Consider the following 24,653-nt stretch of genomic DNA (forward strand, 5'->3'; position numbering starts at 1 on the left):
ACAGCTGCCCTTACAAGAACATAATTCAAGATAAATGAAGCAGAAATTAACTGGGAGGCTTGTAAACATATCTCACTGCCAGTGAGTAAGAGATGTGCATGCTTTAACTGAGCATGCATGTCCTGGTACGACTTCATTTGTTATTGATTTATTTAACCAGCACTTCTAGTCGTAAGTTCTTTGTGATACGAAATGAATTGGTGCATGCAGCATGTGTCTGTTCTGTCAAAATTGGAAAAACGGTATGGGTGGTGTGAGAATGCATGCAAGGCCAATATAGTTTTGACAGCAATTTGCAAAACAATCATCTTTGATATAAAATGAAAACTGTTTTTTGGGCTGTCTGTGTGCAACTAATCAATATAATATGCATCACTTAGTGAATGGAATTATTAAAGCAAATTAATTATTCTGAATTCATTCTGAGTTCATTTTTTATTAATGAACATCACTTTAACATTAAATGGTATGTTTTGGTTTCCTTTTTAAAAGGACTTAGCCAAAAATGACAAGTTACACTAACCATAGTTTCCATTACAAAAGCTTCTAAAGGGATGAAACTTTTAGTTTTAGAATGCTTGTAAAGGAATTGTATGGTTACTTGCATGTCATCCCCAGGAAAATTCATAATGCAGCAGATAGAAGAACAAAGAATATTTGAGCTGAGACTAACCTTCACAAATCAGGAGTATGTTGTTGTAGCTGAAGCCCATTGGACATTCACAGCGGAAGCTTCCAATCTGGTTGATGCACACTCCGTTAGCACAAATACCCGGGATTTCTCTGCACTCATCAATATCTGCGACAATAAAGCACAATTAGAAGATAGCATCGACAAGCTTTGAAAGTGATAATTTGAAACTGATTAACAACCGCTGCTGGATTCACCATGACCTACCAACTGGTTTGCCGGTGTGGATGTCAATGATGAAGCCAGGAGCCAGGTTACCGCATAGTGCCCGGTACGCATCTGGACGAATCAGCACAGAGGAGACTCAGTGACAGTAATGAAACATGTTGTGTTCAATCAGTCTATTTAATGCATTGTTCTGGGTTTTGTAGTGGCTCACTGGTAGCAGGAGTAGGACACGGCTCGCACGGCTTGTTCCAGGCTTTGCCCACATTGTAGGCGCAGCAGCACATCTTCTTGGTCATGTTGAACGACAGCTCATTCTCACACGTGTCATTGAAGTTGCGGTAGCAAACACTTTTCCTCATGTCTGCATTACAAGGCACAAATGAGAACTTTCCAATATACTACAAAGCTGTTTGCAGTAAATCTGTTTATTTGAGGGAACCTCTACCACTCACCCATGCAGTTGTTTCCTCCATTGACCTGCATGTATTCAGGAGGGCACACACAAGTGTAGTTGCCCAGTGTATTGTAGCAAGTTCCAGGCCCACAGATCCCAATATGAGCAGTGCATTCATCAATATCTGGAACAATAAAAAAAAATCTAAATAAATTAAATTCATTCAACTGGATTCATTTTGCAATGTCTTCACCGTTAAAGGAAGAGCACATACCTTCACAGATGCGAGTCTCTTCATTCAGGTAGTAGCCTGGCGGACACTCACACTGGAAGCTACCAAATGTGTTAATGCAGTTCCCACCCTGGCAGAGACCCGGTAACTCCATGCACTCATCAATGTCTTAAAGATTAAGCAAATAGAGAAATGAGTGTTTGTCACATTATTTCTTTTCTGTTAATATTTATCACCCAAAAAGGAGAAAGCGGTGTGTTCTACCTTCCAGAAGAACAGTAATGGGATTCGGTCTGAAGCCCTCCCCTCCTGGACAGAGAGTCTTGTATTCGGCTACAGGGAAAAAAAAAACAGTGAACCACTGTGATTTAAAACAAAATATTACAGGGTAAATGAGTGGATTTTGGTTCTGAGGTGCATACAGGAGTTGGATGTTGGGCAAAGTTCACAAGGGTTTCCCCAAGCTCTTCCATCGGAGCAGCAGCAGGAAGCTCGTGTAACACCCACACCGATCTCCACACTGCAGGAGATTCCTCCGTCACCCCGAGGAAGGATGTCCAAGAAACAGTTACCAACACGGGTATCTGACAGGAGTAAACAGCGATGTTAAGTCTAAATAAATCATAGAAATATTTAAACAGCAAGCAGTACAGTTTCTGAATTTCTTCAGGTTTTATCATATGTAGTTATGAGACAGGGTATTTTGTGCGTGCAGTGGAAAGCAATATTTTCACTTAGACTATGGAGCAAGTAGCAGACTCCTCCCCCAGATTTAAAAGTAAGGAAATATTATGTTTTTGCACCACTGATTTTAACTAAAATCTACAACTGCTCCCTTTAGAAAAATTAAAGACATGGAAATAATTGTTGTCATTTCATGGCAGCTGCTGAGAGCTTGCTCTTTCTGCCACTAGGTGGCATGCTTTAAACTTGTTACATGCAAGAAAATCTCAATATGCAATGAAATGTCACCATCAACAGTTTAGGTATTTAAATGTGTCCGATATTAAGCAACTAATAAATCTATTAACTTGTTGCATCAGGTTTGCCTGTGACCACACCTGATTTGATGATGTGTGCAATGTGAAAAACCTTTAGTTGGTTAATTAATTTAAATATTGGAGTGCTACTTAAATTGTTCTTATTTATTAAAACACTTTTTTTTGAGTAAACATAATTTGGAGCTTTTGATGAATTTGGCACAATTTCTGTGCTGGTATGAAGTTCATTCACCTATTTCATAATATCCAAGATTACAGTTGGAGAACTGTCTTGAAATCTTCTGAATGTGACTCACCCACGCAGCCCACGCCAGTGGGGTTGAGTGTAAAATCAGGTGGACAGTTACACATGTAGCTCCCTGGTATGTTCACACAGAGTCCGTTGAGACAGTTCACATGGACAGCACATTCGTTGATATCTGGAAGACACACAAAGAACACTCATTTTTGAACAAATGCCAACTTAATTGTATGCACGGGAAGTATAACACTTTTATATTTTTGGCAATTGTCTTTATAAAAAATCTTGCCACACAAACTAATAATTCAGGATAAAAGAGAATTTTGTTCTTCACAGCACTTTGTAATAATGAAATCAGCAACTTATCAAGTTTACTAAGTAAGATGGTAGCTTGTTTCTTTATTGTTTATCACTTATTTTATTGGACTCGGTTAAACACCATGAGGTCAATTTGAAAAAAAAATAGAACATAAAGCCTTGTTTTATTTATTTAAACTTTAGTGTGACAGTTACCAGTGCAGTTTCCTCCACTGCGGTCCAGTTCGTAGCCATCGTCACAAACACAGCGGAACATGCCTGGAAGGTTCTCACAGGTTCCAAACACACAGATGTTCTGGAAATTACACTCATCAATATCTGCAGGGAACATACCAAAGACAAGGTTATTATGCTACCCTACTTGAATGGAAAAATAATGCAGACTGCCAGAATTAGTGCTGCACCTTTACAGGCCTTGCTGTCCTCAGTGGGCGTGAAGCCCATCTCGCACTCGCAGCGGTAGCCTCCAGGAGCGTTCAGACACTGCCCGTTCTCACACAGGTTGACGTTGTCTGCGCATTCATCCATGTCTGCAATAAAGCAAATAAATGAGTTATTAAACAATGCCAAACTAGACTTGAATGAAATAAAGTTTAACACTTAAACAAAAGGAATAATTTAGAAAAGACAACCTTTACTTTTCATCAACAATTGATGCCTTTGGTTCTTACATTCAAAATATTTGTAGTGTTATTTTTGGCTCAAGACATTTTATTTTTTTTCTTATTTGCAAAATGCCTAAATATTTCTTCGCTAGCAAGGTCTGAAAAGTGGTAGGTGTACTATTCACATTATTAAACCATGTTTATCGGTCTTTTTCTAAAAAATTTGCATTCTCTTTATTAAAAGTCAAACTTTCATTTCAATCACAGACTATTTCACCAAACCTGTTCTCAAGTGAGCATCTAACATCAGAGTAGTTTTCTTACCTGAGCATGAAAAGCCGTCTCCATTAAAGCCTTCTTTGCATGTACACCTATGTGACCCTGGTGTGTTGACGCAATCTGCATTGAGGTGGCAACTGTGGTCCTCTGAGGCACATTCATCATAATCTGGAAATAAAAGATTATCATGTCATCATAATCTTGGCAATAAAATACAGCTCTAGACAAAATTAGGTAATTATATTGAATTTAAATCGATTTAAATATTGGGAAATAATAATCCACAACTTCAATATTTACAGAGACAATCTGAGCATCGACTCACCCACACACTTGATGCCATCTCCCACCCAGCCATCTCTACAGCGACACTTAAAGCTCCCCGGCACATTAATGCAAGCAGAGTGGATGTCACAGTTGTGAGCTCCAATCTCACACTCATCAATATCTGAAAAGAAATAAACAGCAGAAATACCCAACAGTTATACTGTTTATGTTATGTGAACTTAAAAAAATAACTACCACACAAACTCTCATAAGTACAAAGTGGTTTTGAATTTGTTGAAAGCATCCAGAAAAAAACCCCAACACAAATGCAGTGCATCGTTAACCGGGAAAGGGGAGAATATACTTTGTTAGATTCTAATAAATTGAACAGTTTTGAATTTTCATTTTTAAAAAAGCAGCACATATGAAGAGAATAGAACAATTTTCTATGGCAATAAGGAACCTTGGCAGCAGAACGGTATCTTAAAACTTATTTCTGTCCGTTTGATAACAATACATTATTAAAAAGGAAATTTTCCTCACCATCTACCACAACCTGTTACTTATTTCTTGATTGCATTCTAGAGCTACAAATATAATTTCATAAAAATGTAGAACTGAAAAATTTGAATAAATGGTTGGCCTATTTAAACACTTGACTCAGACAACCACTGATGTTTTTTTTTCCCCCTGTTGGTGTGTGTGTTTGTGTGCGTGTACCTGTGCAGCCTGTGGATCCCTTCTTGACAAAGTATCCCAGCTGACAGTGGCAGATGAACGAGCCTTTGGTGTTCTCACAGTCACCGTGGAGACAGATGTTTGGGTTCAAATCACATTCATTCACATCTGGGCAGACAGGGATGGATAGAGACCGGTTACACAAGTAGAGTTTTCTCGACGGAGCTCAGAGTGATTTAAAGTGAGACTGACAGAGAAAGTCCCACAGAAAACAAAACAGAGTTATAACATGTCTGAACTTAAGCACAGGTCAGGGAGAAAATAAATAATGCGTCAGCCAAAAATAAAATGATGAATTTTGAAGAATTCTCCTCTTACCGATACAGGTCCTCATGTCCATGGAAGCCATAAATCCATCAAAACACAGACAACGATATTCCCCAGGAATATTGGTGCACTGGCCTCCATCACAGACCTCTGGAGTCTCTTCACACTCATCAATATCTATCAAACAGCAGGAATAGTTTTTAATTTTTTTTAAAAGCAAACACAAATTTCCTAGTGTTCAGTAAAGCATATCCAGCGTTTAATTACCTGAACAAGTCCTGAGGTCAGGCATCAGAGCATAGCCCTCACTACAGCTACACTCATAGCTGCCCTCAGAGTTGGTACAGTGAGTCTCACAACCTCCGTTCATGATGGTGCACTCGTCAATATCTGGAGAAGAGGTCATCATCATTAAACATTGGACATGCACAGTCTCAGTGAAAACAGAAAACCTAAAGTTCAATGGATTTCAACTTCTATCAAAACGTTATTCAATATCAGAACAAATTTTCCACGTACCGACGCAGCCCTGTCTGTCAGGTGTGGCCTGGTACCCGGTGTTACAGGAGCACTGGTAGGTCCCAGGCATGTTGACACACTGTCCGTTTCTGCACAAGTTGTCACTCAGCTGGCATTCATTCATATCTAAACCAAGGTAAAAATAATGACATAATACCTTCTGAAATTCAAGAATGTATTGATTATTTTGCAATAAACTCATTTGACTTTCATAGATGCAACTGTTGGTTGTTACTGCATCTTTATATTTTGTGTTTGTAACCCCCTACCTTCGCAGACAGATGCATCGTTGCTGAGCACATATCCTGCAGGACATTCACACTCAAAACTTCCCTCTGTGTTCAGGCAGGTTCCTCCATGGCACAGCAAGGGGTTTCTCTCACATTCATCAATGTCTGTCATTAATTAGAAAACCATAACATAATTTAAAAAGTTACTCAACGAGTGTTAAAAAATGAGCTCATACAACATTTTTCTGTAGTTCAGACTTACCCATGCAGTTTTTCATCATCATGAAGCCACTTTCGTAGCCTTCGAAGCATTCACACTCAAAGCTGCCGGGTGTGTTGACACACGTACCGTGGCCACAGAGGTCAGGGGAGATTCGGCACTCATCAATATCTGAAATAAATGCACACAGAAGAAAAGGAAACAGTTTGTTTTATTTTATGGGGACATTTTATCAGTTTTATTATCTTAAATTTAGAGCCTCTGTCACCCAGTTCGAACCTGTGCAGTTTCTCTCCTCGGCTGTGAGAGCAAAACCGCTGTTGCACCGACATTTGAAACTGCCGATTGTGTTTCTGCAGGTTCCATAAGTACACAGACCCTGGAAGACCTTACATTCATTCACATCTGTAAAGAAACACGTTTAAAAAGTGATTAACAACCAACTCACACAGTGAATTCAGTGCGGTTCTACCACAAACTGGCTCCCCATCCGCAGTCAAACTTAAGTACCTTTATAGAAGGACCTGCCAGTGAGAATATCTCCTCTGTTTGCAAAGCCGCGACCTCTGGGACAGATGGTATTGAACTCAGACGTTCCTTCTTTAGGACACTCCTCACAATCAATCCCCCAAGCAGCACCCACAGAGCAGCAGCACATGTCCACACGGTACCTTCCCGGAAGAGGCTCACCGCACTCATCCTCGTGCCATTTCTTATAGCACTGCTCACTGCGCATGTCTGGAGAAAGTTCACAAAACCAAATGAGTCTAAATGATTTCTGCATTTAGACTTGAAGATGTGGGGGTTTTATCATCTAAGTTGTTCTTACCCACACATGTGCGACCACTGCTGTCCAAAGTCAGGCCTGCAGCGCATTCGCAGCGGAACGATCCCTGGGTGTTCACACACCGCCCATTGGTACACACTCCAGGGAACACTTCACACTCATTGATGTCTGCAGGGAGAGAAGAATTTAACACGGGCAAAAAACATTAAAAATTAAAGAAAAATCATAAGGCTGAGATATAATTGCAATGTACAAAACACAGGATCATCAGTGGCAACTAAAGGGGCCACACAGAGTCATCACACACACGTTGATATAAAATACACTTACCTTCACAGACGAGGCCCTTCATGCGAGCAAATCCTCGAGAGCAAGCCGTGTCTAAGAAAACAAATAAAGTTGTAATCCTAATTTCTTAATGAATAATATATACAGTTTTCTTTTGTTAATGATTACACCAGCGTAGATTTATAACATTTTACAATGTTATGTAAAGTGCAAGTATGAATTTCGTGGCACATACACATATCTTTAACGTCTGAGTGATCTCATTAGGCCACTAAATGATAGTTTATTGATTGGAAAACTGTGAATGCCGCAGGGAACAGACGAGCACTGCGGCCAGAATATCTGCTGTTTGTTACCAAACTCTTTGCTGCGTCAAAGATAAGTTAATGGGTTGGGTAACTTTTTTTGCATCTGGAGAATTAAGACTGAACCACTAATGGAGAAACACGCTGAGAGAGACTTTTTTGTGCTGCTACCCTCATTATTCTGAGAAAATGGAACGTGTTACCTCAGACTCTGATTCACTTAAAAAACATTCAGACAAAATTAACTGCTTGGTTTGCCACAGCAGAGTTTTAAACAATTAAAGATACAAACAAACGTGCTGTGTGCCAAGGGTCCATTCTTGGTAGAACTCCAGGTAATCTGTTATATTAGTCTTGGCAACATGTCAGTGGGGTGCCTTGAATCCCACCACGGCTCTGGCTACAGCTGAAATTTCAGCAGCAGCTGAAATAAAAAATCCACAGTCTAACTTCGAATATGTGCGATGCTACTACGATCAGGTGTTTTGTACAGAGAGATTGGTATGTGCCCAGCTTCCAATGGAATGTGACTCTCAGCTGGTAAAAAAAAATTGTGCATATGCTTGTTGCTTTTAAACCAAGTGATCATTGGTATAGTATTTACTATGAATATGCTGCACTCTGCACAGAAGACCCAGTCATCTGCATTCTCTCATGCTGCTGGTGAAGGTATTAATGGTTCTTCACCTTCCACTGTGAAGCTTAGACTGATTCCTCGGTACCAGAATTATCTCTCATATGCAACAGGAACTAAAAGCTCACTAGATGTTTGGTTTAATTTTGCTGTGATTTATTGCCATTCATCCCTGGAAGTTTCAGAAAATGTGGCATTGCCTTAGCCATAAATTAACACATACTTCATCATAAATAACTTGAATGACTTAAATTATTTGAATTTATAATGTTGATGCTTCCTGTTGTACACAAAGATCTTCAAGAAATATTTCTGTTTTGTAAATAGACAGATCTTCCATTTCAGATTTCCATTGAGTCACTTGAACTTTTCCACTTTGTAAGGCTTCAACCACTATGTAGTATCAAACTAATACTTCAGAAATCAGCAGTAAATGACTTTGATTACTGTCTTCAAACATGGGAGCCATAACCAATAAAACAAAAATGCCTTTGTATCACAGCATAAGTCAGAATATGAAATTATTTGCTGTAAAATATTTTTTACAACAATTTCATTAAAGGTATTCATAACTACAATCAAGAAGTTTTGCAATATATTGAATCACAATTGTTTTATATATTGTTATAATTGGTCAGGTAGGATATTTTATGTCATGTATTTATGCTCATAACTATATTATATCGAGCAAGTTAAATGAACTCCAGTGTGGCTTAATGCCCACAAGAGCATTTCTTTACAGGTTAGAGATGCTAGAGGTCATGCAGAGTGGTGGGACATTGTGTAATTGAAACAAAGTCAAGTGTGCAAAAGATTTCCAGCAACATAATCGCAATAAAAATATTTCCATCAGATTATGTAGCTTTAATGAATAACCAGTGAATGTCAACTTTACACACAAACTAACAAACATTCATGAAGTTGTGTTTTGGGATAAATGAACTAACCGATCTCGCAGGGTTCGCAGGGGCTGCCCCAGGCGGCTCCCAGCGTGGAGCAGCACTCAGACTTCAGCGTGGCTCCGTTGATGTTCACCTCACAGCGGTTGTCTTGTATCGTGAGCCAGCAAGTGCTCTTCATGCTGTCTGTGGAGCCACAACAGAGCAGAGAAGACTTGATTTAAAGAACTCTGTGGTGTTTTTAGGTGAAACAAACAGTTCTGTTAACACTCAGGATTTCCCAGCCAAAAAACCTAAACAACAGGCTAAGAAATGTGGTGAGCACATTTCTAATCCAAATAAAACATTTGCCAAGCCAGTTTTTCCCTATTAAACTCATGTTTGTGGGACACAAAATATAAACCAAGCAGCAAAGCTGATCAGAGATGACCTCAGCACATTAATATTATCACATAAACTTGAGTAACATCATGTTGAACTCTAATAATATTTAGCTTTCTATATTTTACTCTTAAATAATAATCATTTCTGTCTGAGGCTAAAGGTTAAGCTAGGTAAATACCATAAATATGTGCATTTTTGTTATTTTCTAATCCCACACCCCTGCATTCCTTACAAATTTAGAGAGCAAAGATTTCCCCACCAAATCCAGACGACCACCCAAACACAAAAGCACGCTTTACTTCCCTAATCTCTTCCCACTGGGAAATATAGAGCAGGAAACAAAAAAGCTAGAGGAATCAGTAGACCTCTGAAAGAAACAGCCTGTGCAATGTGTGAACTTTGTGATTAATATAGTAGTAGATATCAAAATTTTTGTTCAAAGCATATGGCTTTGAAAACTGAAAGAAATATTTTTTTATTTTACTACATAATCTTTCATTTCACCTTATTATTTCTAATCTGTCTCAATGATTATAATCTCTTTTTGAACCAAAGCTAATTTTGGTATATTTTCTAAATAACAGTGTGTGTGCACCTGGCCCAGTTTTCATTTAAATTACTAGTAATTTGTGTCCACACCTGTTTTGGCAGAGGCATGTAGAAACACCCACACAATTTTAAGTGTTTGATGACACATATAAACTTATATTTTCCTGTGAGTCATGTAAAGCAGAAACCTTACGTATAATCTTGTAACATGGCAAATTTCTAAATGTTGAGGAGAAAATGTTAGAAAGCTATAGTCTGAGAAGGCTGATATACTGTCATTCTTTTAAGTTGGGTTTTATTTGTACAGATCAATCTGGTCTGCTTATTTCTTAAGGAGAAATCGGAATAGACTAAAATGGAAAATTAACAAATTACAAAAGAAAAGGTAAAAAAATCAATCACCAGAATCTCTTATTTGCCATGTTGCTGCCATAATTCACATTAAATGACTGTCTTACCAACGCAGATGGTATTCGTGGAGTCCAACTTGCTGCCATGGGCGCACTCGCAGTTAAAGGAACCGGCCACATTGCGACAGAGTCCGTTGATGCATGGGCTGGAATCACACTCATTGATATCTGCGACAGGCAAAGACACACATTTGAAATCAGGGAAAAGTAACTTTCAGTAAGTTAGCACATCTGGCAGTAACACCACCTGCAGATGATATCTATAGTTAGAAACAAACAATAGAAAAACAAACAAACATGATTTTAGCGGAGAGATAACTCACCCTCGCATGTTTCAGAGTCGGGTTTGAAGACGAACCCTTTGGGACAGGAGCATGTGTAGGAGCCCGGGGTGTTTCTGCACAGTCCATTGTCACAGAGCAGTCGGTTCACCAGACATTCGTTGATATCTGCCAGTAGGTCAGAGAGAAAACTCTTTTCAACATCATTACGTTTTATTTGCATTGTTTACTTATCATTATCGCTCAGGCTCATCACTAGAAACCTGTTAACACTCCTTGTAAAAAGGTGTATTAAGACGCAAAGCAAATGCATATTTGTTGACATGGTATATTTTCACACACTTTTCATGATTTTTAGGTACCACAAAATAAATCTTAAGCATTTTCCATTGCTTATTTTAATTTTTAAGTCTTACATTTTTTTGGCTAAAAAAAGTGACTTTAGTAAATGTTACATTCTAGTTAAGCAGGAGGTGGCTCTAAGGAAGTAACTTTTCTACTGAATGTGTCTGTTTATGAACTGAGATAATTAATTAAAAAATCTAAAATGAAAGGATAGAGACAAATATGGTTGGGGAAGGACTCACAGCTTCTGAGATGGATGGTAAGAGCTCTAAAAGAAAAATTCAAAGTTCACTGTTTCTTTCACTTAAGTTGCAGCAAAATGTTTATATTTTGAAGCAATTAAAGCTTTTTTGAAAGCCCTTTAAGCATCTCTAGAAAGTGCTGAATCATAATCAATGATTACTTATTGAACTTACTTATTTCAGTAATTGTTTAGAACATGATTTCTACAAGTTTCACAAGACAGTCAAAGTTTCACTATTGATGGTACATGATACTGTTTCTCCAGTCTACAACACTGTACCAAAGTAGAAGTCTTTAATGTTTTGGATCTAGTCTTTGGTGCACCACAGACCATAAAAGGAAAAGGACGGAGCCCCTGAAATGCTTTTGGCAGGAGAGCAAAATTGTTGCATTTATATTATGTTAGTGCACACACAGGTAAACATATTTAGTTACATTATAACTACAGACTTCAAAGAATTGCTTGCAGCTTTTATGTTGACACAATGAAAAACATGCATAATTTTTCTTTCCACTTTAAAGTTAGGCATTTTTTCTTTTGGTTTCTCAGATATAATGCCAGTAAAATACAGAAAATGAGAAACAATTCAGGGGATTTGAATAGTTTTTCCTGGCACTGCAGATGTCCAAACATACAAGTCATAGACACAGCTACTTGACTTTTACTAGCATTTGTAGCACACTTATGATCACAGCAGCCCTGAAACATCTGTGAATCCTTTCTTTACAGGAAGAAATATTATAAACTTCCCATAAAGTTAAGCTCTGAAAACAAACGCAGACTCACCGGCGCAGTTCTTTCCACTCGTGTCAGACTCGTAGCCAATGTTGCAAATGCAGCGGTAACTTCCTCTGAGGTTCTCACACATGCCATTCTGGCAGATTTCTGGGTCCAAGGCACACTCATTGATGTCTAAGAAACCATCAAATGTAACTCAGACGATGTTGGGGATAAAAATGAATGAAGCAATGATTTTTCTAAATGTAAAAGGCTTACCTCTTCCATCAGTTGTGATACCAATACCACCGCTGCATACAGCCTGGAACTCAGCTGAATGGGAAACATTGAACAGCAAACAGTTTAAATAAGCAGATTTTCTTTTTTTTTTACTTTCAACTTTGACACAAAGATACTACCTGAGTTTCTGGATGGGCAGGGTTGGCAGGGCTCTCCAAAGCCATGCTCAGGGTTAGCACAGCAGCATTCAGACTTGGTCACTGCTCCTGGAAACGGACGTGAGCACGTTCCCATTTTTATGGTGCCGTAACAGGTGGTCCTCATGTGTGTGTCTACACACACTCTTCCATCAACATCAACGGCCAGACCCGGTGGACACTCGCAGCGGAAGGAGCCCTCGCTGTTGATGCAGCGGCCGTTCATGCAGATGCCAGGTGTGAGACACTCATCGGTGTCTGATGGAAAGAGAGGGTGCAACAGAAGGACATCATGAAGTAAATACCAAGTATTTAAAGATGTATGCCAATAAATTAATTTCATAACCTGTCATGACAATTTTATCCCAACCTACTTTTAGATCAGAATTTTATTATGATTGTCTTCCAATATACTTAGCCAGCAGGCAGCTACTGGTAGTGTAGTTAAAAACTCAAAAGGAAAATACAGGCTGGGTATGTGATCTTAAGTGCTTAAGTAAAAGGCAATCGGACATCTTCTCTTGTTTCATGAGGATCTTTTGACTCTTTCCAGAAGTGATAAAACCTGTTAGGTGAAAGATTAAATATCTGTGAAGTCATGCCATTCACAATCGCTGAATTACCTAATACTGTGTAATGAAAAATGTTTTTGGTGAACCGGTCTTATTTGAAATCCAATACTGTCACTTGTTGGCATAAAAGTTACTATGGTGGCTAGAACTGCAGTAGAAATGCAACGTCTACAAAAATGCAATGAGAATTGTAGTTTTTTTTTTCCCAAGTAAAAGTTATTTACCGATATATCAGGTTATTGCAGAGCATTTAATTCCTTCATTAGGTGTCAGTTTATTAGGCCTTCAATCTTTTTTCTCCTCTCTGAATACATCACAGTACAAACCTTCACATTGTGAAATCAAGTTGTGTTGCAGACTCTATCCCTTTTTTAATCCTGAACAGCGCCATTGTGTTATGCGCCAGATTGGCATTTGTTCTTCAGCAAATTTTAATTTGTTTTCAGCTTGTGCTCATTTTCTTTTTACACAATTCTTTATTTTGGATGTGAATGTGAACATAACTGTTGAGAGTCTTAACACTGAAAAAGGAAAAATTGTAAAAATGAATATTTATGTCTTGTGAAAACTTCTTAAGAGAAAATGTAATTGTAGGATCATATCCTGTTATTATGTTTTACTTATATCATGTTATTTATTTTATTGGTCAAGAAACTTGGGATCCATTTATAAACAAAGCTCTTAAATACATGTTTTGTTACAAATGCAATGAACTGGTAACAAGTTGGAAAAATTCCATAACATATTCCTAAAAGAATTGTTAATTTTCTTGTCTGTATAGTTATTTTTGGACAGTGGTAATTAGAAACTTGTGAGGAAGTTAAAAAAATGACACAAAATCTCTTTAAAAAATAAATGATCATTAAGATTTCACCAAATTTACACATGCTAAATCATACCGATGCAATACCGGCCACTGGGTGCTAAAGTGAAGCCTGGCTTGCAGATGCATTTAAAGCTGCCGTCCTCGTTGATGCACATGCCATTGAGACACATGTTGGTAGTGGCGCACTCATCGTGATCTGGCAAAACCAATAAAAGTTTGATGATTTTCATGATGATGACCTCTTCCATATGAAGTTCAGCCATGTTTCTGCATTTGCTTCTTTCTCACCAATGCAGTTCTTCCCATCCGGAGTAAGCTCAAAGCCAGCATTGCAGATACACTGGAAGCTGCCCTCTGTGTTGACGCAGCGGCCGTTACGACACATCACTCCATTCACGATACACTCATCAATATCTATAAAGAGGTAAGACTATCTGTTAATTGTGTTTATGAAACATTTGACTCTGCTATGATGAATTTGTGCATGTTAAAGGCATTTTCAGATGTACCAATGCAGGCCTGTTTGGTAGGGGTCCCCTGGTATCCTTCGTGACATTTGCAGTGGTACGCCCCAGGTGTGTTGACACAATCGCCATTGATACATGGGTTATTCAAACACTCATCCACATCTACAAGTACATAATAAAAACAGAGCAAAAATCACAAATAATCAACCAGGACAATAATTAAGTTCCTTAATCTTACAGGAGATGGCAGTGTAGAGCCTGAAATAAAGTTGTAACTTTCACTGCATCACATGTGGTTCTATGCTCCAGTGCAAACTGCATGGCCATGTTTCTTACCAATGCACTCCCCGCGGACATCCTGCTTGTATCCCATGTTACACTCGCAGCGATAGCTCCCACGTGTTGGGATGCATCGTCCATTTAAACACAGGTGGGTAAAATGTTGGCAAAAGTCAAGGCTTTCATTTACAGAAACGGTGCCTTAGAAAACAGCGGACACAAAAAAAGAATAAACGTTCAAAAAAGATTGTGTAGGTACCACACTCTCTGTTTTCTTTCAGTAAACATAATCATTCAGATCTACTGAAGGGACTCACCTATGTTCAGGTGATTCAGGCCTCCTCCATTCCCTCCAAATGTCCCTCCATTGCCCCCAAAAGTCCCTCCATTCTCTCCAAAGCTGTCCCCTCCGCCATTGGTATGTGGCCTTCCATTCCCGTTACCGTTTGGTATACTGGGGAGCTTGAATCCGTAGTTTCCGTTGTTGCTGGGGAAGTATCCATTGGGGAAGGTGTGAGGGAGTCCTTGTGGGACACCCACAATACACAGACGCCTGAACTCATCTTGTAGAAAAAGAGATGGCAAACAATAATTTAGAGTTTTGCTGAGATCAGTTTGCTTCACTCGATTCATGCATGAAACAAAATGGCTCATGTAAATTCTCAAAGTACTCAATTATTCAAACCAGCTTGCTTTAAGGCAATCACTAGGAAAACATTTTTAACAATGTGACTTTTTAGTCAATAGGTCACATCAAAATTTACTTTAAACAACCAACCCCTTTGAACGTCACATTAGACTACCCCATTTCACCGACTCCAACCAACTTTTAAATTGATTTACACATCAGTGGATATCTGTGAACATCATTTAGCCTTTCACTCTTCAACAACAATTTTCAATTGTTCAGACAAATGGCAATGTTGTTTTTTCTATGTCTAATCAACAAACCATTGCTGTGGAGGAAATTTGGCTGTATAAAGCTGAAGCGCTGTCCAGTGTCTGTGAAACAGTTCTGAGTTAACAGGCATGAGATTTTCTACCTGTGAGAAAAATAAATGGTCTGATCTGTTAACAGATAAACCATATATTCTATATTATTTCTACAGGTTTATGCCATTTACAAGTAAAATAAGTTGAGGATATCTTTTATCTAAAATAATTGAAAACACATTTTAGTTTACGGGTGAAACAGACACTCCTGTAACTGATCAGCAGAGAGTAAAAGACTGATGCACAATGATACTTTCAAATTATTGTTTAAATGATGAAATTTTGGGTGACTGAATACTTTCCATCTTTCTTTGTTTGGACTTTCATGACATCATTTCAGATTGAATCTTTGCTCCGGATCGAAAAAACCTGCAACTGTCTTTTCTCATTTGGCTGACGTTAGCGCTGTTTTGGTTTTAGATAACAGTTGTAGCAACATCCAATCATAGAACGCTAATATAGAGAAAGTCCAAGAGAGTCTGGACTGTCCGTTACCTAGCCTTTGCTTGGAATTACCTTAGCATAATTCATGTTTTCTGTTCTGTGAAAGGTTCATACTCACCGGACCCTCTGACAGGACACATCTCTGGGATCTGGCCCAAAGCCCAGCAGCGTCCTGTTTCACAGCAGCATTGCATTTTCGTGTACTGGCCATTCAGCTCAGCAGCACAGCGACCATTAGCAAGAGCAGAGAAACAGGTGCCCACACGCTGATCTGGGAGCAAAAGGAAAAAGATTAAACAGCAAAATTACAAATCAGACAACAACATAATTTGACAAAGAAAATCTAAAAAATTTCAAAGCTACACAAACAACATTAATTTAAAAGAAGGAACCTTTTTGAATGTGTATGAGGTAGCTTCAATTTTGGGTTTTATTTAGATTATTGACTGTAACTGCTAAGGTATTTGTCTATTTCCAGGTTTTAAAAAATCTAATAATAAACTGTATAAACAGTGACTGTACATGTTTTAGGTGGAGAATCTGTGAACCCAAAAGCTGTGTTTAAAAATGTTTTTATTTTTTGCATGATTTAATGTGCGTTATAAAAATATTGATACCCCTTTAAACTTTTCAGTTTGTCCTATAGCATTAAAAAGGCTGATGTATTTTATTTAGGAATCATGTATTAGAATGGACCACTCAAAGTACTGACGTAAATCCAATCCTGAATACTGATGCACAGTCACTTTTTCTGTAGAGAAAACGTTTAAACCATGTATCATTTCCCACTATCACGTGCTAATTTGTTGGCCTATCACATAAACTACAGTGAAGCTACTAAGGTAAAGTAATTTTATTTATATAGCGCACTTTCAGCAACAAGGCAATTCAAAGTGCTTTACATGAATTAGGAGGAAATACAACAAAACAATAAACCAAAGGAAAGAGCAAAAGAAGAAAAAATTTAAAAAATATAACCCCATGTTAAAGAATAAGTAGTCTGTGATTTATAAACTAGTAGGGGTTTCTCTGTATTCTTGTTAATGTGGAGCAAGGTAATAAGTAGTTTCTCTAGATACCACTGTAGAAAGTAGCTGTAACATGACAAAGTGTGAAAAGTTCAAGATGTATGAATGAGGTTGCAGCATACTGTGATGTTGTGAACATTGAGTTACATTCATTCAAACACCTAAAGCAAGACCCACTGGAACTATAAAAGTCCTTTGACTGGCTTGCCCTCTCGATGGTCCCCAAGGAGGAAGACTTTTTATACGCTCACAGCAGGAATGGTTGCTTGGGGCCTCGCCTAAATGCCAACATCTAAAGGGCCTCCGAAAAAGGGGTTGCATTTGTAACGGCTTTCCAGGTCAAGGTCAGTGGGACAGGAGAGTGAACCTGCATACATGGAGAGGGTGATCTGGTACAGCTGGGCAATAAATATAATGACCATATAAAATAAAAGGAGAGAGTAGCAGTGAACATGTGAGTATTAACTTGGAAGCTGAAAGAAATGCTAAAGTGGAGAAGAAAAAATAAAAAGAGGAGTGAATGAGGACAGGAGGGAGGGTCTCAAGTCGATTAACCCACTAATGAGCCAGCAGTCTGGAATTAATCAGTTCCATATGGAGCAATTCCTGCCAATTAGATTGAACATGAGGGGCTGTGCTGTGTCTGGGAGCTTATATAGAGCAGCGCACGTACGCATGTAGAGGCACACTGACGTATAGGTATGCATTCCCCCATATGTATACACCAGCTTGTACACAAACCACAGAATGACGGAGCTGTAGGCAAGGCAGAGGAAAGAGGGAACAGAGTGAGTGAAGTTGTGGTGTGTGGGGTTTTCTCATGAAGATGATGATGACTTAAATCAGATCCAGACTACGTTTTACTCACTTCTGTTGCTCCATCACAGAAGTATATACTTTCGTTTGATGGGGTGTTTAAACAGACTGACTGACTGGACAAATCTTCTTTATTCATGCCTTTACCATGCGACAGGATATAAGGCTCTGATTACTGTCGGTGCCCATTGCTAACTCTTCCCCAGCCTTTAAAGTGAAATGGCTCCCACTGGCCTACTTCACCAGAGAGCAGAACATCCCTGAATACACAAAACACACAGTAAGGTTTCCTAGCCAGGACAAACTTCCTCTTTCAAGATCAAGAGACACAGAAAGCTATCAATCAGTCTCATTTATTCTCTTTATGTTAGGATTTAAAAAAAAAAGAAAGACGAGGATTTTTTTTTTACATGTCTGCAAGTTACAGCCAAACAACTTCAATGCACTCTATTGGGATTTTAACACAAACTGGAGCACAACTGTGGGAGGAAAATCACACATGATTTTCAAAGAAAGGTTTTATAGGTTTTCACTGCAGTTATAGCTTCAAGTCTTTTGCAAGTTTAGGCGACAAATGCAAGCAAAAAATGAAACATTTTGATCTCATCTGTATATTGCACCTTATTTTGGGTATGACCAACACAATTTATAGATTTTTTCTTGTTAAAGATGTTTGAAAATAATACATAATCTTCCTTCCAACTAATCATGCAACACTTCGATCATAACAACATTTGTAATTTGTAGGATTAAGTTCAGTGGGTAGGAAAACTTTTGCAGTGGTTTGTAGCTCTTGTTGTGGGTTGCTGGTTTGGAACAATGAAAAGATCTAGTTTGTAATTGCATTTACAGATTTGTACCTTGTTTGTCAATTTGAACAGAAAAATAACGAAAGATACCCGTGTCATTTGCTTATGCATTTAGTTTTTTTGTGTTCTATTGGTTGTTTTACAGTTATCCATGAAAGAAAGAAGATGGAGGACAGAGTGAGTATGAGGAGGAAGCAGAGAACATAAAGAACAGGCACAAAACTTTAACTCAGTGGGAGAGTGTGAGAATATCTCAGTTTTGGAGACTAAGTGCAACACAAAGAACTTAAAGGAGATGGAAATGGGCTCATATCCACTAAAACAGCAACACTTTACTGTAAATCTTTTGAGATGTTCACCAAGGGAATATTTTATTGCTTTAAAAATAAGAAAGATTGGACCAGTAAGACGGAAACAAAGTGACAGAAATACATCCACTAAGGGAAAAGAAAAGAAACAAGAAAAAAGAAATGAAAGGCCTTAATCAGATACAGAAAAGATGCTGTATTTTGTTTGATTTCAGCTCTCATTTCATTGGGAAGTTCTGTGAATGTGCAACAATTTTTCTTCCTGCTTTTTAAAAAAAATATCACAAATACTCCTCCACTGTTTATGTCAAAGTTGACTGATTTTTCTCTTCTCATAAAACATTCACGTGAAAAAAAAACTTCAGTTAACAAACATTTTGAGCTTTGTCTTGTGTTAAGGAAACTCTCTCATCAGACTGCCAAAAATGCTAAAATCCAGCTGCCAGCTATAAGCCTTGTTTCTTGTAATACATTTTGAACTTGTTGACACAACCAGTTCAAGATCCAGCATTAAAACGGTTGATAACCAATCAGCTAACGTGTTTTTTTTATTTATTTGTTTGGCGAGAATAGCTAGTTTTATTGATGCACGCTTCCATCCATCCATCCATCCATCCATCTTCTTCCGCTTATCCGAGGTCGGGTCGCGGGGGTAGCAGCTTCAGAAGGGAGGCCCAGACTTCCCTCTCCCCAGCCACTTCTTCTAGCTCCTCCGGGGGAATCCCGAGGCGTTCCCAGGCCAGCTGAGAGACATAGTCCCTCCAGCGTGTCCTGGGTCTTCCCCGGGGCCTCCTCCCGGTGGGATGTGCCCGGAACACCTCACCAGGGAGGCGTCCAGGAGGCATCCTGACCAGATGCCCGAGCCACCTCAACTGGCTCCTCTCGATGTGAAGGAGCAGCGGCTCTACTCTGAGTCCCTCCCGGATGACTGAGCTTCTCACCCTATCTCTAAGGGAGAGCCCAGCCACCCTACGGAGAAAACCCATTTCGGCCGCTTGTATCCGCGATCTCGTTCTTTCGGTCATGACCCAAAGCTCATGACCATAGATGAGGGTGGGAACGTAGATCGACCGGTAAATCGAGAGCTTCGCTTTTTTGCACGCTTTTGATGGAAAAATATTTTACCCAGATAAATTTCCGCTGAGAAAGTACAAGTGAAACTGGAGTTTTCAAACTAAAATACTGAATGCCTAGTTATAGTTAAGGATATGGTATCAGATGTCTCTGTTGACAAAATCTGCTGATCTTCAGATCACTTCAAGGTGTCAAAATAACCTCTTACTTGACGCAAAAGCCCTCATGAGATCTTCACAATATGTGCAACAATTGACTTCCTCAATTGTTTGCTCATAAGCATTTGTCTAAATGCCTGAATATATGCCAAATGTTTCATTCTGCTTTCTTGGTGGCAACATGTCCAGAAGAAAAACCGAGCAATCTCAACACTGTCCAGCCCATTCCAGGAAACTCCTGGACATCCTCTGGCCAGAAGAGAGCTATAGTACACTCACTATATCATGGGTTTGTACTGATATATTGTCCAAGAGGGATTTGCCCAGACAACCCCAACGAGAGGTTCCAAGTGAGCATCCTGAAAATTCAGAACCAACTCAGCTGAATCATTGGCTGTACTACGAACTTTCCCCAGATGATGGAGCTCCTAACATTACACTGGTTCATTTCGGGGTCTCAGTCCTTTCTGTCATGATTCATCTTTTTTACCTTAAGTGAGAGACAAATTGTATAGAGCCTGGTAAATCAAAAACAAAGGTTTCAGGGTACAAATAACTTCATTTTACTTCATTTTAGAGATTCTGAAATTCTGAAAATTTCAGTTTGCAATATCTTCAAAATATCGATTGTTAATGTCACAAGACCTTGAATGAAAAATATTGTCTCTGACACAATGGTTGAGATAGTGGTATTGAGACAGCAAAAGTCAGAAGTTAATATTTTTATAGTGGCAGGTTGCTCTCTATGCTCTCTACCTCTTAGCCAAAATCAATTGTTTGAGGTAGAATCTGTTGTTGTATTGGCTGTCTAAAATGACATAGCTCTCGTATTACCTTTCTTCTGCCTCTGATTGGTTGACCACTCTATTCTGACATCACCCTTTGAAGAAGGAGACCTCTGAGACTCAGACCAAAAACTTAAAATCCATCAAAAAGGTTTTACCCAGCCAAGTCAGAACAAAGCCTGGTGTCTCTTAAAGAAGATTTAGTTGCAATGTTTTCTTTTGTTCTTACAGTGCATTGGTCACTGTGCTACATTTGCCAATTTCTGTGTGGAGTTCCTAAGAGATTTAGGTTTGTTTTTCCATTCTCCTTGAACCTGTTCTCAGGGTCACTCAGTACTTTTCTTTAAGGGAGTGATTCAAAGTGATGAATAACCAAACATCCAAAACCTGGGCCAGAGCTGAGTCTGTGCTAGACAGAAACACTTTTGGAGCAGAAAAGCTTACTATCCCTGCAGCTGAGACAGACAGAGATGGTAGAACTGCATAACAAAAAACACAACATGTTTTTTTTTTATTTTTGTTTTATAAAAGTATAAAAGTAAACAATAATCTGACCAAGTGAAACATGTTTTATTTTATTCTGGTTTTTTTTTTCTTTCCCCCTTTTAGATTAACGAAATTGCAGACAAAATTAGCCTGCAAGAATCTGTTTCCACAGGCTTAGGAGACACTGGTAAAACTCTTGATAGAGGTGAAGATGCTTATTGAGTTTAGAACTCAGGATGAAAATGTACAAGATGTGTATGAGATTTTATATCCAGCATCCATTTTGAAGCAGCTTTGTAAAATAACCGGCTCTGTTTCAGTGTAGCTGCCATGATGGAGGAGAACTGCAGGAATACATTAGCACCTAGTGGAGTTTCATTGCTGATGTCAGTGAAGTATGTGCTGTGTGTGAGTCAGAAGAGCACTAACATAATGGTAGATTAATGAAGTCAAGGCCAAACAGTGAATGCAAGTGTGTTTGCACATGGTGATCATAGGTTTGCTCATCAAAACTGTTCTCAGGAAACGGTGAAGATGAGTTCCCAGCCACATGTGTGGCTCACGTCATTTAGCGGGTGACTCACCCACACATCTGGAGCCATCTGTGCTGGAGATGTAGCCTCGTGGACAGGTGCAGACGTAGCTACCAGCAGTGTTGGTGCACTCTCCTCCATCACACACTCCAGGAATGGTGCTGCACTCATCAATATCTAAAACACAGAGTCCCATCGTTAGCACTTTCACTCATCTCATCAGGGTAAATGCTCATGTACTTTGAAAGGAAGAGCAGCAATGAAAATGTATTGAAACATTTTTAAGTCAAAAACAGGTAAGTATCGCAAGCATTGTGAAAGCAGTTAGGAGTTAGGAGTGTTGGCTGCAAAATAACCACAAGACATCTCTGAGCCAGAAATTTCAGAACATTTACTGATGTTCTTCATTCAGGTCACAAAGAACCATTAACACACATACTGCAGGAGAATAAACCAATTTGGATTCAACAATTTCCAGACAAAAAGTATAAAAATATGTAATACTTTTACATCTGTTCTATTGAAACAACTATACCACAGTCTAACATTTGGAAAGTCTGTGAGTGTTTGCACAGTGCTTGGCAGGGGCCCCATCTCTGTGGTGGGCTTTATGACGGCATTGGCTTATATTATTCTGAGAGGGGGTCTTCGTTGCTCAGTGATGTTTCAAGTTTCCAGGCTTTTTACAATGTGTCCTGTGTAGCTACTGAGCCACTCTGAGCACAATTATAGTACTGATGCCGAGGTAATACAGACTGAGAGCGTGCCTCGTGTGTTTAGCTTGAAAACGAGAAAGGCACTTAATTGTCTCTCTTACTTAAAGTAAGAGGCACATGATTATCTGTGAAGCCGGTATGGATCGGCTTCTTAATGTGCAGTAAAGCCCTTCTCGTAAAGCTAGGCAGAGCACAGTCAAAAAGCAGCAACGGTGCACCAGACGTTACTTTGGACGAATGTTGTGCTGAGGGACTGTCAGTCTGCACATGGGGAAATGTGTCAGCTGCATAAATGTCAATGGGAGTTATAAATATGGCCAAGTGCTCGTAAAGGTGTGTGCACAGAAAACATTAGTAATTAAAAGACTATTAAACATTACATTGTTTTCGCTTTTCTGTCTGAAATGAATACAGTTTAAAACTAAATGAAGTCATCAGTTGGTATGTATAAAGTTCGTACTTGAGAATCTGCGAGTATCCACGTAACAAGAAGCTCTGTGTGCGTAACGGCCTCACTGAGGCGGTAAGTGTTTCTTAGTCAACAGCTGCTTTTCAGTCATTATGTGTACATGGAAAACTGGAGAAAAATGTAGAATAAGCAGAAACAAACAGAGCAAAAAAGCAGTTTAGCCATGAAATCACAGGTGGCCTGTTGTTGTTCAAACAACATTGACATCTTAACCGCACTTTATCGTAACTCCTTGCTAATTTCACACTAGTCGCTCTAAGTAAGGTTCCTTGTGTGTTGGCTGCAGAATACAGCCATTTTTGTAAAGGCTTACCCTCAAAGGACTGAAGGTCTGATCATTAGTGAAAGTTCATTAAATATGGGTTTCCTGCACAAACACGACCATAGAAACATCTCACAACCGTGCTTTTGTTTTAGCAACTTTTCAAGACTCTGAAGTCTTTCTGCTCTCATGTTTACTAGTTGAATTAACAAAAGAAAAATAATCACTGTGTTAGTTATGCTTTCTGAATATAAATAAAGATTAAAACATTTTGAAATCAAAATAATTGGATTAGTTCCCTACAGAACAGAAATTTGGTATAATTCTAGACTTGGGTCATTCTTACATTGTAGTCTAAGCTGTTTAAGTTGGGAAAATATACGTTTTTATTCTATTTTGCGGCTGATTTTATCCTCAGAATTATGACTCTTTGATCAAGTACAAAAATCTGAATCACTATGTTTTTTAATAAAACCAATCAACGAATTTGACTTAATTGAAAAAACTTGAAGATTGCTTTTTCTTTTTGTTTTCTGTCTGCTTGTTCAAGGCTGTTCTTGCTGCCACTGTGGTTGCTGGTCATTTCCTCCTCTTTGCCATTTTGTACCTTTGCTATTTTAATTTTCATATGACTACTGTCATGTACAAAATGGTGCCGTCTTCCACGGGATGTTTTATGCATCATGATTCAATGCCCACCAGAAAGTCAATAAATCTAAATGCTTTTACAGTCGGGAATAAACGCTTTGAGAAACAAATGCTCCGGTCACCGATCCCAGACAGGTTTTGAACTTGAATGTTTTATATTTTTCTGAAAACTACATATCATGTTGAGGCTTTTAGATGTATTGTGACAAATAGTAGAGTTTTTTTTTTAACAGCACTTTATCCAGAGTCTGTCTGCCCATTATGATTTGTTCAAGATCAGCTTCCACTAAAGCATGAAGAAACTGCTTTCAAATTTTGTTCAAAGAGTTGATTTATTTTCTCTTTACTGTAAATATGACATTTGAGAAGCCCCCAGAGTTCCTCAGGAGGATCTGAGTTCGGTAAAAATCAAGGCTATGCCAATTTTCAGTCATATTTGAGTTCTTTGCTGGCTACTCAGTCAGTGGAACACTTGGACGCCTATGATTGAACTCAGTCTTTAATAACAATCATGGTATTCTTGAGTGCTG

At 38.7% G+C, this 24,653-nt stretch overlaps 1 protein-coding gene across 1 annotated transcript in view; it reads right to left on the reverse strand.

Annotated features, from left to right (window-relative positions):
• The window catches only part of LOC102226053 (fibrillin-2-like), a 73,776-nt gene that overhangs the window by 11,845 nt on the left and 37,278 nt on the right, over positions 1-24,653 (reverse strand). Inside the window, exons 9-43 of the mRNA XM_023339729.1 lie at positions 22,080-22,205; positions 16,150-16,302; positions 14,912-15,157; positions 14,652-14,795; positions 14,358-14,477; positions 14,137-14,262; positions 13,922-14,044; positions 12,433-12,708; positions 12,293-12,346; positions 12,083-12,208; positions 10,750-10,875; positions 10,475-10,594; positions 9,132-9,269; positions 7,288-7,338; positions 7,000-7,125; positions 6,681-6,908; positions 6,450-6,575; positions 6,213-6,341; positions 5,990-6,115; positions 5,721-5,846; positions 5,469-5,591; positions 5,253-5,378; positions 4,917-5,042; positions 4,255-4,377; positions 3,975-4,097; positions 3,450-3,575; positions 3,241-3,363; positions 2,783-2,905; positions 1,908-2,069; positions 1,750-1,818; positions 1,528-1,653; positions 1,312-1,437; positions 1,071-1,220; positions 899-970; positions 674-799 (exon numbers count right to left, since the gene is read on the reverse strand). Of these exons, the coding sequence (XP_023195497.1) occupies positions 674-799; positions 899-970; positions 1,071-1,220; positions 1,312-1,437; positions 1,528-1,653; positions 1,750-1,818; positions 1,908-2,069; positions 2,783-2,905; positions 3,241-3,363; positions 3,450-3,575; positions 3,975-4,097; positions 4,255-4,377; positions 4,917-5,042; positions 5,253-5,378; positions 5,469-5,591; positions 5,721-5,846; positions 5,990-6,115; positions 6,213-6,341; positions 6,450-6,575; positions 6,681-6,908; positions 7,000-7,125; positions 7,288-7,338; positions 9,132-9,269; positions 10,475-10,594; positions 10,750-10,875; positions 12,083-12,208; positions 12,293-12,346; positions 12,433-12,708; positions 13,922-14,044; positions 14,137-14,262; positions 14,358-14,477; positions 14,652-14,795; positions 14,912-15,157; positions 16,150-16,302; positions 22,080-22,205 (4,614 nt within the window). The remainder of the gene's footprint in view (positions 1-673; positions 800-898; positions 971-1,070; positions 1,221-1,311; positions 1,438-1,527; positions 1,654-1,749; positions 1,819-1,907; positions 2,070-2,782; positions 2,906-3,240; positions 3,364-3,449; positions 3,576-3,974; positions 4,098-4,254; positions 4,378-4,916; positions 5,043-5,252; positions 5,379-5,468; positions 5,592-5,720; positions 5,847-5,989; positions 6,116-6,212; positions 6,342-6,449; positions 6,576-6,680; positions 6,909-6,999; positions 7,126-7,287; positions 7,339-9,131; positions 9,270-10,474; positions 10,595-10,749; positions 10,876-12,082; positions 12,209-12,292; positions 12,347-12,432; positions 12,709-13,921; positions 14,045-14,136; positions 14,263-14,357; positions 14,478-14,651; positions 14,796-14,911; positions 15,158-16,149; positions 16,303-22,079; positions 22,206-24,653) is intronic.

This window comes from Xiphophorus maculatus, chromosome 9 (genome assembly GCF_002775205.1).
Source record: "Xiphophorus maculatus strain JP 163 A chromosome 9, X_maculatus-5.0-male, whole genome shotgun sequence".
Lineage (NCBI taxonomy): Eukaryota > Metazoa > Chordata > Actinopteri > Cyprinodontiformes > Poeciliidae > Xiphophorus > Xiphophorus maculatus.